This window comes from Leucoraja erinacea, chromosome 8 (genome assembly GCF_028641065.1).
Source record: "Leucoraja erinacea ecotype New England chromosome 8, Leri_hhj_1, whole genome shotgun sequence".
Lineage (NCBI taxonomy): Eukaryota > Metazoa > Chordata > Chondrichthyes > Rajiformes > Rajidae > Leucoraja > Leucoraja erinaceus.
The window spans coordinates 18,133,292-18,146,763 of NC_073384.1; the positions used below are offsets into that span (position 1 = coordinate 18,133,292).

At 47.8% G+C, this 13,472-nt stretch overlaps 1 protein-coding gene across 1 annotated transcript in view; it reads left to right on the forward strand.

Moving 5' to 3' along the window:
* phactr2 (phosphatase and actin regulator 2) overlaps positions 1-13,472 on the forward strand; it is a 119,719-nt gene that overhangs the window by 71,062 nt on the left and 35,185 nt on the right. The window contains exon 4 of the mRNA XM_055639111.1: positions 11,209-11,334. Within this exon, the coding sequence (XP_055495086.1) occupies positions 11,209-11,334 (126 nt within the window). The remainder of the gene's footprint in view (positions 1-11,208; positions 11,335-13,472) is intronic.

Genomic DNA, 13,472 nt, shown 5'->3' on the forward strand with positions numbered 1-13,472 from the left:
CCTTAAAAAATATCCATTGACTTGGCCTCCACAGCCCGCTGTGGCAAATAATTCCACACAACATGACCAGACATCACAATGCACATTGCAACACAACACACATACATACATCACAAGACACACAATACACACATTACAACACACACACACACTCTGTAGCACAGTTGACAACTCAGTCTACACCACACACCACAACAGACAAGAGCAGACATTCTACAATATGCACTCGATAATGCACACACATAACACAGAGTCTTTAAATATTTTTAAGGCATGATTTAGCAGTTACTTGCTAGGCGAGTGGGTGGGAGGTTACCACGTTAGATGGGAATGTGAAGTTGAGGTGATCTTATTGAATGGTGCAGCAGGGTTGAGGGGGACGAGTGATCTTCCCCGCTCCCTGTTTGTCTGTTCTCATGTCCAGGGGTTCTGTGGGAGTGGGGTCCATCTACAACTGCTCTGCTACTAATCCAGCTTCCCCTGTGTTTTATAAATCATCAGATGATGATTCATTTTCTGTGCCCAGTTCAAGGAGAGAGGCATTGTGACCTCATTGCCGTCACCTACATCGACGCCTGAAACAATTCATTGTCATAGTCATAGTGATAGTCATACTTTATTCGCCAAGTATGTTTTGCAACAGACGAGGAATTGTCGACCCTGGCTTAGCAACATGGAATGACTGACCACTGAGCTGTGCGGAATGGGGACCGTTGTGTCATCGCCGGCTTTTGGACGTGAATGAGTGGAGCCCCTGGTGACTCAGCTACAGAGTGGGTTTGCCCGTGGCGTGCTTGCCTGACGCCTGCCTTCGAAGTAATGCCCCTGTTCAGCTGCCGGTTTGTACCTCTGCAAGCTGGCCGAGACAACTGGAGTTTGCTGAGGGGGGCGTGGAATTATGCCCAATCCCCACGGACGGGCAACACAAAAGACAATGGGAGCAGCAGCCAGGAAAAGTTATCCCCCCGCTGAGAGGGAAAGAAACCGAAGCTTTGTGTTCAATGGTAAACCTGCTGTGCCTTTAATAGTCTCTTTTAGTAGACAGAGCAATAGGAATGGTTATTAACTAAAGTTCTAAAATTATGTGAAAATAGATAGAACTTAAAATTGAAGCAATGCTTTCTGTTCCACTTTGTCTCTTCACCCCCTGCCTGCCAATCCTCCCCTATTACTTTCAATATGTTCAACCTCTCTGTTCTGTGCAATGGTGTCATACAACACAGGAGCAGGCCCTTCGGCCCAACTTGTCCATGCCGACCAGAACACCCACCTACGCTTGTTCCATTTGCCCAAGTTTGACCTACACTTTCCCCATCCATGCACCTGTACAAATCATTTTAAAATGTTGTTGCTGTACCTACCTGAACAACTTACAATGGCAGCTCATTCCATCTACACACCACCCTCTGTGTGAAAATGTTACCCTTGCTGAGGAAGACCAGTGTGTCAAAAGCCTTCTTCGCCATCCTGCCCACCTAGGAGGGTCCATGACTTTTGCCCATTTTGATGAGCTTTTGAAGTGTGGCTGGGTTGGCTGGGGAGAAACTCAGCACTGTGAGTTCTGCAGTCTCCCAGCTAAAGGAAATTCTGCTGACTTAAGCCCCTGTCCCACTTGCGTGTCTTTGGCATGCTAATTACGCGACCCCGTGGTCGCGTTGAGGTGCGACGGTCCCGCGAAGGTCGCGCACGACTTCATGCATCCGCATAGCCGTCTGGAGCGTGTGACGTCATTTGAAGATCGACGCAAAATGCAGGAGCAACTCAGCGGGACCGGCAGCATCTCTGGAGAGAAGCAATAGGTGATGTTTCGGTTCGAGACCTTCAGTCTGAAAGAAGGGTCTTGACCCGAAACGACACCAATTCCTTCTCTCCAGAGATGCTGCCGGTCCCGCTGAGTTACTCCAGCATTTTGTGTCTATCTTCAATTTTCGTGGCCCTGCTCTGGGAGTAGGAGTGGGGGCAGATCTGGACCGCAACGGCCGTGAGCCCCAGGCTGAGCTCAGCGATCGTTTGCCTGCTTCTGCTGCTGTTGGAGGTGAGACGTTGCATCGCGCCAGGGTCTTGGGCCTGTCCCACTTTGGCCGTCAGTTACGCGACAGGCCGGTGGCGCGCAAAGATTTTGTACGCTACAAAATTTTGGAGCACCACATGATACCACTCCATACCCCTCCGCACTTCTCATTGGGCCAGGCCCTGCGCGGCCATACGATGCCCTTGCGCCTCACCGACGAGGTCGCGTAATTTGCGTGCCAAGGACACGTACGTGGGACAGGGCCTTTACTGATTCAGTTTGATGCCAACTGTCCTATGTGGGGAGCGGGTCTCTCGTTAGTAGCTTGCCATAAGATCTGCTCGGTCGTCTCCCTATCAGGGACTTAAATCACGAGAGGTTTCAGTGCGGTGAAACATGAGGCATGTGTACCCTTCTTGGCAAATGCACTAATGAGACAAATCAAAGCAAGACAATTAATGAGACAAATTAAATAGGCCATTCAGCCGATCAACTGCTCTGATATCCAGCAGCCCTCTTTCTCTATCATCGGAACATTTCTCTAATTAAAGGGGGCACCGTCCTGTACGGGTATGGCTGCCCAGCCTGCAGCTGTCCATTTTTTTCATCTCTTTTTTAAAAAATTTTGTTAGTTGAGTTTTTGTTTTCGGAGTTCTAGCCTTTTTTTATGTGGAGGGGGGTGGGGGAAGGAGGTAACTGCTTTTCAGGGTCCCTACCTGGTCTGAGAGGCGGCTTTTCTTCGGGCTGCACCGTCCTCGCGGCCCTCCAGCGGGCCTGGAGCGGCATTTCCTGAGGGGACCGCCCAGAACCTCGGCTTCGGCGGCGGCGCAGTGCTGGAGTGCTATCGCGGAGCGGAGCGGGCGATGCCTTTCCCAGGTCGCCATGCTGGAGCTCCGGAATGCTGAGACTGCAGGTGAACATCGTGAAGCTGTGGGACTGTGGAGCGGCCAGCCGCAGGCGGCGGAGCTGAACTTTAACATCGGGAGCCTGGGATCTCTCGCCGAGATCGCCATTGGGGGAGCTCCGTCCAGCTTCATTGGCTCTGTTGGCTTCGGAAGCTGCGGTCTCCAGTAAGGAAGCGACCGTTACAGGCATCCCAAGCCACTGAGAGGGTTCTCCCGACGCTGGAGCACCATCACCCGGCCTGTAACATCGGCCCCCTTAGCGGCGACTGCAGAGGCCTCAATAGGCCCGACTATGGGTGGAAAAGGGGATGGGGACTGGACTTTGTGCCTTCCCTCACAGTGGGAACCATTGTGGGGGGATGTTTTTATGTTTATTGTTAAATTCTTTTATGTTGTGTCTTATCTTTATCTGTGTGCTGCATGGCAAGTCAAATTTCACTACACCAATTGGTGTATGTGATAATAAATGTCCTTTGTATCCTTTGTATCCTTGTATCCTTTGTATCCACTACCTCCAATTCCAACCCTTGTGACCAGCAACCTTCCCGGTAAAGAAATTTGTCTGAATATACGTCCTTCACTTTCACAGTCATAAACCTGTCGGAACCCTTTCCCTCTATTAACTGTTGTTGTTTCAGGTCTTTCTGATTTTCCTCTTATCCTTCCCAGTCACTCCTGAGAACTTGAGCTCTCCGCCCGACAAGGTCCCAACAGCTCCAGCGGTTTCCTTCTACAGTCAATGGTAGCTTGGCAGCTGGTGGCCTTGTCTCTGAGCCAACAGTACTACCCGCTGCACAACCAGGCTGTGGATTGCAGCCCCAGAGACCAGCACATAGTCTGTGCTCAGTCCCGTATGCTGCTCTTTACTGTCCACCAGTGGCCTGGAAGTGCAGTGGGTAGCACTGTTGGCTCATATCTCTAAGGCTCTGGGTTTGACCATGATCTTGGGTGTTGTCTATGTGGAGCCTGTGTGGGTTTCTTCCTACATGGTAAATGACCACTTATTGTGAGGTGGCAAAGGAATCATAGGGGCATGTGAGAGACTTTGGAGTTATGGGGAAATATAGAGACAGAGAATGGGAACTTACATTGTGACGTAATTGAGACATTTACCTGATCCCACTCCCAGCACGTCAGAGATCTGACGACCATGTTTGAAGGTGATGGCAGGATTGCTCATTTGCAAGTTTAGTTTAGAGACACAGCTTGGAACAGGCCCTTCGGCCCACCGAGTTCACGCCGACCAGCGATCCCTGCACATTAACACTATCCTTCACAACACACTAGGGACAATTTACAATTATACCAAGCCAATTAACGTACAAACCTGTACGTCATTGGAGTGTGGATGGAAACCGGAGATACTGGGGACAACCCACGCAGGTGACAGGAAGAACGTACAAACTCGATACAGACAGCACCCGTAATCAGGATTGAACCCGGGTCTCGGGTGCTGCAAGGCAGAAATTCTACTGCCACACCACTATGCCACCGCAAGTTTGAACTGACACCTCTGTGGCAGATGCATTTTGAATTTGCTGTCTGTGGGACTATGCCGTGCATATACCGGCTGCTGCCTTCTACATAAACGGCAGTGAAGTCTTCCTTTATCTTTCAGTAATGGGCTGTTGGTAGCCTGCACCAGTGTAACAAGTGAACCACTGACAGTGAGCAGTATGGGTGGAGCAGAGGCGAAAGAAAGTTTGAGCAACCCAGTTTATCGCCAGAAATCCAACAGGAATATCTTCATACTGCGGCTACAAAAGCAAGTGAAGGGCTGCATATATCCTGTAGTGAGTGACCTACCCCCTGACGCCAAGGTTTTCCACAAGTCGGAGACTGGTGAGGTGCTTGCGACTGCACTTGTCTGGATGCTTGTTAGAAGGCTCAACACCATCCAGGAAAAAACAGTTTGCTGGAATGGGACTCCATCCACACCCTAAACACAAAATGCTAGAGTAACTCAATGGGTCAGGCAACACCTCTGGAGAAAATGGTTAGGTGACGTTTCGGGTCGGGACCCTTCTTCCGACTGACTGCAGAATTTCATTGTCATCATTAATTCCCCCTACCCACCCCTCTTTTGTGTAATCTCCTGCACAACCGCTTTGATGTCCCCGGTAACCCTTGATTTATGTTGCTCCACCACTGTCGATAGTGCCTTCTGCCCATGAGCCGCAACCTCTGGAGTTCCCTAAATCATTCTCACTTCCTTTTAAATGCTGCCTAAAACTGACCTTGATTGCTTTCTTTGCTCAATGTTAGATGCGTTAATGGAAAAGTTTGTTTCAGCGTCACAGTGAGATGCAGCATGGAACCGTGCCTTATGGCACACCGAGTCCACGATGGCCATCAACCCATTTTCATTGATCCCATTTTTCATTCACCGCACATTCCCATGATGGAGACTAGATGAACTTGGCATCGTGTACGAGGAGGACGTTGTGGGTCGCTGGGCCTGTTCCTGTGCTGTACAGTTCCATGTTCCAACTCCTCTCAGATTCTGTTGCTCACTAACACACCAGGAGTAATCTACACACTAGATTCTGTAGGTAACTGCATACAGGTAAACAGTGGAAAGCATACAGACTGGTTGCATCATGCCATGGTTCAGTAATTCAAACGTTCAAGAATAGAGAAGGATGCAGAAAGTGGTGAGCATTGCCTCGTCCGCCACAGGTACTGACCATCCCACCACGGAAAGCATCTATAAGAAGCATTCCTTAAGAAGGCAGCTATTATTGTCAAAGACCCAACCACACATTTTTCCCAGCTTTCTCCCAGCTACTTCAATCAGTCTGTAGCAGGGTACAAACCGAGATTGTCACCTATCCATATCCTCCAGTGATGCTGCCTGTCCCATTGAGTTACATAGAAACATAGAAAATAGGTGCAGGAGTAGGTCATTCGGCCCTTCGAGCCTACACCACCATTCAATGTGATCATGGCTGATCATCCAACTCAGTATCCTGGACCTGCCTTCTCTCCATACCCCCTGATCCCTTATTTTCCAAGAACCATTACCTCCAGGTTCAAGAACAGCTTCTTTCCATCTTTTGTTAGGTTCTTGAACCACCCTGACCACAAACCTATCTCAGCACCGAACTACTATGGACTTTACACTCTAACCTTGCACTATATACTTTGACTTACACTATCTTTATCAGATTTACCGAGAATAAACTGTTAATTTATTATATATTTATTTGTTGTATTATGTTTAATGTGCTTGAAAAGCTGCAGCAAGTAAGAATTTCATTGTTATATGACAATTTTACTTCGGAGTCACGTGAGTGATTCCGTGAAGACCCCAGCTCCAGTGCGCATGCGACATAATCGCACAGCGTACAGAACGCGGCAGCCAGCGGGAGTCGGGCTAGCTCCCGCATCCAAGGACCAGAGGTAAGTACTTACCTTAATCGGGCCTTGTGATTTTGCTCCAGGGGGAGCAAAGTGAGGCATGGTGAGCGGGCCCCGTTTCGACTCCAGCGTGGGGCCGACAGTGACGGGGACAAGGTGCCACCCGGACCGCTAACGCTGCGGACCAAAGGTGCCACCCGGACCGCTAACGCTGCGGACCGCTGCTAGGAGCTGCGCCAATGCCGGTTTTAAAAAATTTTTAAAAACCCGACCGGCAGCCCTGCAGACTCCTGACCAGGAGAATCACCGCCCGGGAACCGCCACAACGCCGCCTGGAAAACGGCAGGCAGCCTCTACTTACAGGTAAGGGGAAATCTTACCAATTTACAGGTTCTACAGGAGCCATCTTCCTCCAAAGCTGGAACAGGTTGGAGACAGCAAAAATGAGTATGTCTGTCTCCCCAAGCCAGAGGAGGTCATGAAGTTCACCTCCAGGAGAAGGACTGCCTGCCCAACTCCACACGAGGGTCCTTATCTGGGAGGCAGCCACCGGTAGTGGTGGAGCTATTTCAATGCTCCCGCTCACTCGACACCGAGCCGCTCCCTGTGCCGCCGGTGTAAAGGGGCACTGGCTGAATGCCAAGGGAGCTGACTCTTACCCCAGTGCTATTGCACTAGCCATCTCCCTTGTCGAGGGATTGATGCAACAGCGGAGTGGAGTGCTTTGCCTCCTCCCATTTAGCGCATCCTTTATGCTCCTTTTTTAAGGGCTAAGGAGGCCAGGGCTGGGCTGGCTTAAGTGCTGGGCAGGCGGACGAGAACAGCAGTATGCCAGGGGAGCAGGATCAGGAAGAGCCACTGGGTGTCGTGGGCCACTACATGGCTCCTCCACGCGACCATCTTCCCAACAAAAGCCCTGCAGGAACAGGCCTTTCCAGAGGCAAATCCGCAGGCAGCTGGGTCTCGTAGACTCACAGACAAGCAGCGAATTCTACAGAAGGTCAAGATGTTACCACCTTTGCTCGCCTTTGGTGCTGACGCCTAAGATGTTCCCATATTTGGGATACTCGACTGAACGATGGTGCATATAGACCTGCCCGCAACCCCGAATATATGGGGCTATGCAAACCGCTGCTGCGGGGAAGAGGGAGCAGGCTATGGGACGAGCAGGACATCACATCCAACACCCAGCTGGCAGCACCCCTCGGCATCCACCAGCAATATCAAACAAGGACTGGTGAAAGCCTGGTGACCGCTGCAGATCCCCATAGTTCTTTTTAGACGGGGCCCAGAGCGGAGCCGTGGGAAGATGCGCCGCCCCACCGACAGCACCAGCATACCAGCAAACTACGCCTTCATGAAAAACAACAAGCATGGAGGTAGGTAGTCTGGTTCCTCCCAGTTTACACTAAAACAAGGGTGTTCTACTAAACTGCATGGGGAGTGGGCTAAGCATGGGATGCTGTCACAAATAACCAAAATATACTCAACAGCATTAGAGGATAAAAACGAATTCAAATTGGGCATTTTACTGCCAGTTCAGCAATGCGCCCAAAGGGCTGTTTCTCCCTCTAAGAAAAAGAGAAGTGAGAAGGCAAGCTGAACTAAACAGGCACATTACTAAACGGATTGGAATTTGTATCGAATATATTCACCAAAACTATAAAAGATGATGAATGTAGCATCATCATTGATCTAATATCACTAAATAAATCTGTTGAGTATATCCACTTTAAGATGGAGGTGGAGTTTTGTCACTGCCAGACATCTGATCTCCCTAGGATACCTATGGGGAGCATTGATATGGGAGATGCTAACTATCTTATACCATACACTAGGATCATTATAGATACCTAAATATATTTACCTGGATCATGGATATCCCGGTTAGGGCAACCATGGGAGCATATAGCATTTCATATGGTCTAAACCTCCGCCCTAAACTATTAAAAATGGCCATGAAAATATTAAGAAAACAAGCATAATCATGGCACATATTGGATGATATCCTCATATTAGGGGAAACAAAGGAATTAGCTGTGGAGCAGTTCTAGCTACGAAACAGCTCCCTAAAGCTGAGGTTCATCCCACGCCCAGATAAACCAGAATTGAAGCGTTACTACCAAGGATTATCTGGGCTTCAATAACAATTCCGTCCATATGACTGTTACTTTGCCAAGACACTTGGGTCACTATAATCAAATCATGAATGTACCCACTGAAGCTATATCACAATTAAGGTGGTGGGCAGACATATATTTGGCATAGTTTTCAGCCCTATTATCATCACCAATCCCAACTTGGTTATTTTTAAAAACCAATGCCAGTACTTTAGGCTGGGGAGCAACTAAACTCCATATCCAGCACAGGTAACAGATGGACCAAGTCACAAACATCGTTACTACACATACCGGGCATCAACTTCTTGGGATTGGTGATCGCCTATTGGGCTAAAAAGCATATGCATTTCAAATGCAGCACGTACATATGTGGTTACGGATTGATAATACTATGGTGGTGGCTTATATCAACCATATGGGGAGCATAATAATCATTATTGTGCAACAAATTGGTCAAACAAATATATCAATGGTGTGTCAAAAGACATTTTAACTATCAGCTGCCTATGTCCTAGGAAGCTAGAACACAGTAGGAGACACCATGTCACGGGGTACAATTTATGATTACATTGAATAGATGTCATAACCCAAAATATCTGCTAAATTTATTAAGCAGTTTGAAAGCCAGATATCAATTTGGTTGCACAAGACGGAATCACCAGTAACCCATGTATGTGACTTAGGAACCAGATTAGAGGCAGCAGCGATAGATGCCTATACGCTGGAAGGGGGAATTTCTGCTTTGCCTTCCTCCCTTCTGCCTCATCCGTCGGGCACTTCGCAATACAGATGGGATCTGTCTCCGAGATATTGAACGTGCCCGACCGGCCTACAGCCATGGTTCCCAGTTCATCACGACACGGTGGGCGAGTCACCTATGGATTTCCCTAGTGGACCATGGTTGCTGACTCAACCCAGTATCAGGCATAAGCCACCCATGCCAGGGAAACATCAAACTCCTGGGTGCAGGTTTTGAATAGACCTTACCAGGGACTGGGATTATCCAAAGGAACCATTACCACCATGTCGGCATCCCTGCGAACAGTCACTAAAAGCTAACATGGGTAAAATACTGCCACGACGCAGGGACAACGAACTATTCAACCACTGACGTATTGGAGTTCCTGGAACATCTACACCATGACTAAAAGGTGAGTTACAGTGCCGTAAATACAGCATGGAGCGCCTTATCTGCTTATCTAAACCGCATGTCAGCAGAGCATGGGATCCCATCCACTGAAGGTAAACTTATGAAGGGCAACTATAATATAAGCCCCAAACACCCAGGTATATACCCATGTATGGGATATTGGTGTGATATTGACATACCTCAGAGAATGGCACCAGCCAGATCCCTCAGCTTGCTTAATCTATGTTTTAAAAAAGGCTCATGCTTATGGCTCTCGTACACGCTCAAAGAGTCCGGTCACTCCATAAACTAGACTGGATACATGGTGATTACCCCAGACGCATCAAGTTCATATTTAGGTCTGGTAAAATCTAACTCGCAGGTATATGGATTCGGCACGAACTAGCAGGGTCGAGATCGCCTGTGTTTTCCATGCTGTAGTCGTTATATGGCTATATGGACCAGGAACGCCCGATTCACTGGTGGGATTCCGGGCCTACCCACCAGAGTCCAGGTTGAGTGTGGTGACCCATCTACTACTATATATAGACACAACCCACTATCTTAGAGGGAGAGGAAAGCCTATGGGTCAACCACAGTAACCCAAAACGGGGTACGAGCCAAACCACTCCAAGGTGGCTCAAACAGGTACTGAAAGCTGCCGGAATAGATAATAATACATTTAATCCCATTCCACTAGGGCAGCATTGATATCAGCGGCTGAACGAATGGACATCCCGGTTGACCACATTTTCAATACAGCAGAATGGTCAAGGGAACCGCGTTCAGAACATTTTTTATTATAAACCGTTGATAAACCTGATTTAATTGCAGGAGAATATTACAAACTGCAATATTAATTTAAGCTCAGAGGAGCTCTGTTATGTTGTTATTGTTAACAAATACCTTTCTGTTTCTTTTGAAAGCAGATCCACTGGTTGATTACGATAACACTTCCTCCCTCATAAACTTCGGCAGTGAGTGAAATAAAAACTGTTACACGGTTTGAAATCACAGACCTTTGAAGTCTTCACGGAATCACTCACGTGACTCCGAAGTAAAATAGTAAGATTAAACGAGTACTTACCAGTACGAAGTTTGATCTGTATTTTATGAGGAGTTACGGTGAGGGATTAAGTGCCCGCCGCTCCCACCCTCATTATACAGATCAAGCTAATAAACTGATGTCTCGTGATCTTTACTATCTTACTTCAAATATTGTGTCTATTCTGTGATTTCACACCGCTGCTTCGAAGTATGCCGCATGCGCACTGGAGCTGGGGTCTTCACTTAATCCCTCACCGTAACTCCTCATAAAATACAGATCAAACTTCGTACTGGTAAGTACTCGTTTAATCTTACTATTAAACACCCTCGACTCTTGCCTGAAGGTAATTCATAGCTGCCCTTTACCCTACCAGCCCTCACGTCTTTGCGATCTGGGAAGAAACACGAGCAGTCACAGGGAGAACATGCAAACTCCGCACAGGCAGTATCGGGAGCCGGGTTTGAAGCTGGTGTCTGCACTTGCTACGCCACTCTGCTGTCTCTGCCAAAGGCATCATGTCAACTGGAATAGTTGATCTACATCTTGTTGGCTTGTGAAAGCCGAGTATGACTTGTCATGGCAACTCTGCCGTGGAATAAAAGCATCTCCATTAACCTCTCCCTTTCTCTTCTCAGCTGGTAGCTCAGAGGTGACGATCACAAATGGACACAGCAAACATGCCATACCCATCAGAATCCAAGCGTCGGAGGGGAGCACGTTGGAAGCTGGCTCTACAGACACCACTCTGCCACAGGAAATGGGTAATGCTGAAACCATTAGATCGATAAATGATTTTGATATGGTTTGAATCCTTCAGTGCGGTTGTTGTCCCTCTGTTAGAGGGTGGATCGGTTTCTGATTCACATCTCCCGTCTGAGCTGTGAAAAACTGATAACCATGAGGACCCAGCAGGGGCCACCAAGAACAAAGGGGGGAGGGGGGTGGGGGTGACCCAGCGGGGCTGCCAAGAACGATGGGGTGGGGGGTCCAGTGGGGGGCCACCTTCTGCACAAGAGGCGGCAGGTCTAGTTCGCCACTGTGAGATAAGTCTGTTCAATGAACTTTATATAACTTTGTCGGCTCCAAAAACGCGGCGACTCTTGTGCATTGCCTAGGTAAGGTCTGTATGATTTCACCTGGTTTGTATGCAAAACAAAGCATTTCCTTGCACATAGGTACATGTGACAATAAAGTATAATTGAATCTAGGGCTCAGCTGGAGTGATTTGAGTTCTGGGTTTTATATCTCGAGCAGAACCTGGTGTTACTGCAGAGCATCTGTGAGAACAAGGACAGTGTATTTTGAGATGTGGTCACTCCATAGAAGGCAGAAAGGGGAATGGGTGATCGCTAGGCAGAGCAGAAGGGGTGAACAAGTCCTGGTGCTGGTTCCTGTATTTCATCTTGTCTAACTGTACACTGGAGAAGATGATGCCCCTCAGCCAAAATGATATCCACTGTTCAGTGATTGCCCCGGCAGGGATATGATAGAGCATAGAAGATAAGGCAGCATGTTGACAATGTCAACAATGTCACTGACTGGCTCCGGAACATTCTGAGGTTGAGGTAGAAGAAAGCAGCCAGATTACAGGGAGCTGGCATGGGGATGGGGAGCTGGATGGAATTCTTAAGAGTAGGATCTCAAAGCCGTTTCCAGAATATTCCCAGTGCCATGAAATTGGACAACAGAGGTAGGAGGAAAGGAGAATCTGAGTGAAAGAGTTTGAAACGGCAATGGAGAAGTTGAGAGAGAAGACAAAAAGGTGTCAATGATTATGTGCATGAGACGTTTTCAGACTCCTGTACCTTCTTCCTGATGGTAGGAGTGGAATGAGGGCCTGAAAGTGGTGCGGGTCCTTGATGATGCTGGCTGCCATTTTGAGGCAGCGCCTCCTCCAGATACCTTCAATGGTGGGGAGGTCAGTGTCCACCATTTTTTGTAATCTCCTTCGCTCTTGGGCGTTCAAGTGGCCAAACCAGGCTGTAATGCAACCAGTCAATATGCTCTCTACTGTACATTTGTAGAAGTTCAAGAGAGTATTTGTCGACATACCAAATCTCCTCAATCTTCTTAGAAAGTAGAGACATTGAGGGGCTAAGAGTGTTTGATCTGTGGAAGCTTCATGGATTTCATCTAGATGGCATAACCAATATTCTCACAAGAAATGAATGAAAATGAAAGCATTACAAGTGCTGGAAATCGGGAAAAAAAAATTAAACCTTGTAAGTACTCAGCAGCTTCTATGAAGGGGGGAAACAGAGTTAATATTTCAGTTTGATCAAACTGCATAGGAAGCATTGACTCTCCAGTTCTGGTGAAGGGTCATCAACCTAAAACATTAACTCTGCTCCTCCCTCCACAGGTGCTGCCTGACCTGCTGAGAGTTTGCAGCATTTAAAAAAAATTTGAGAGGCAGGTTGACAAACACAAGAGGATACAAACAAATTAGGCAGTGGCCTCAAAATTTGAGGACAGCGGGGAGTGTCAGAGTTGGTTACACAAGATACCGGAATGGCTGGGAAGCACTCAAGATTAGATAAAAGAAGGGTCTCAACCCGAAACGCCACCCATTCCTTCTCTCCAGAGATGCTGCCTGTCCCGCTCAGTTACTCCAGCATTTTGTGTCTATCTTAGATAAGACAAAAACAGGATAGCGAATGAGGGCTTAAGATACCAAACAAGCATAGAAGGATCATGGGGTAAAATGAAAAGAAAATGAGGAAGATGAAGAGGGTGCATGAAAAAAAACATGAATAAAATTATGGAAACACTACAGGGGAGATTGCAAATGCTAGAATCTTGAGTCAATAAGGTTCTTGAGATCTGGAGGAACTCAGCAGGTCAAGCAGCATCTATGGAGGGAGATGGTAGATGATGTTTCAGGTTGGGACCCTTCAGT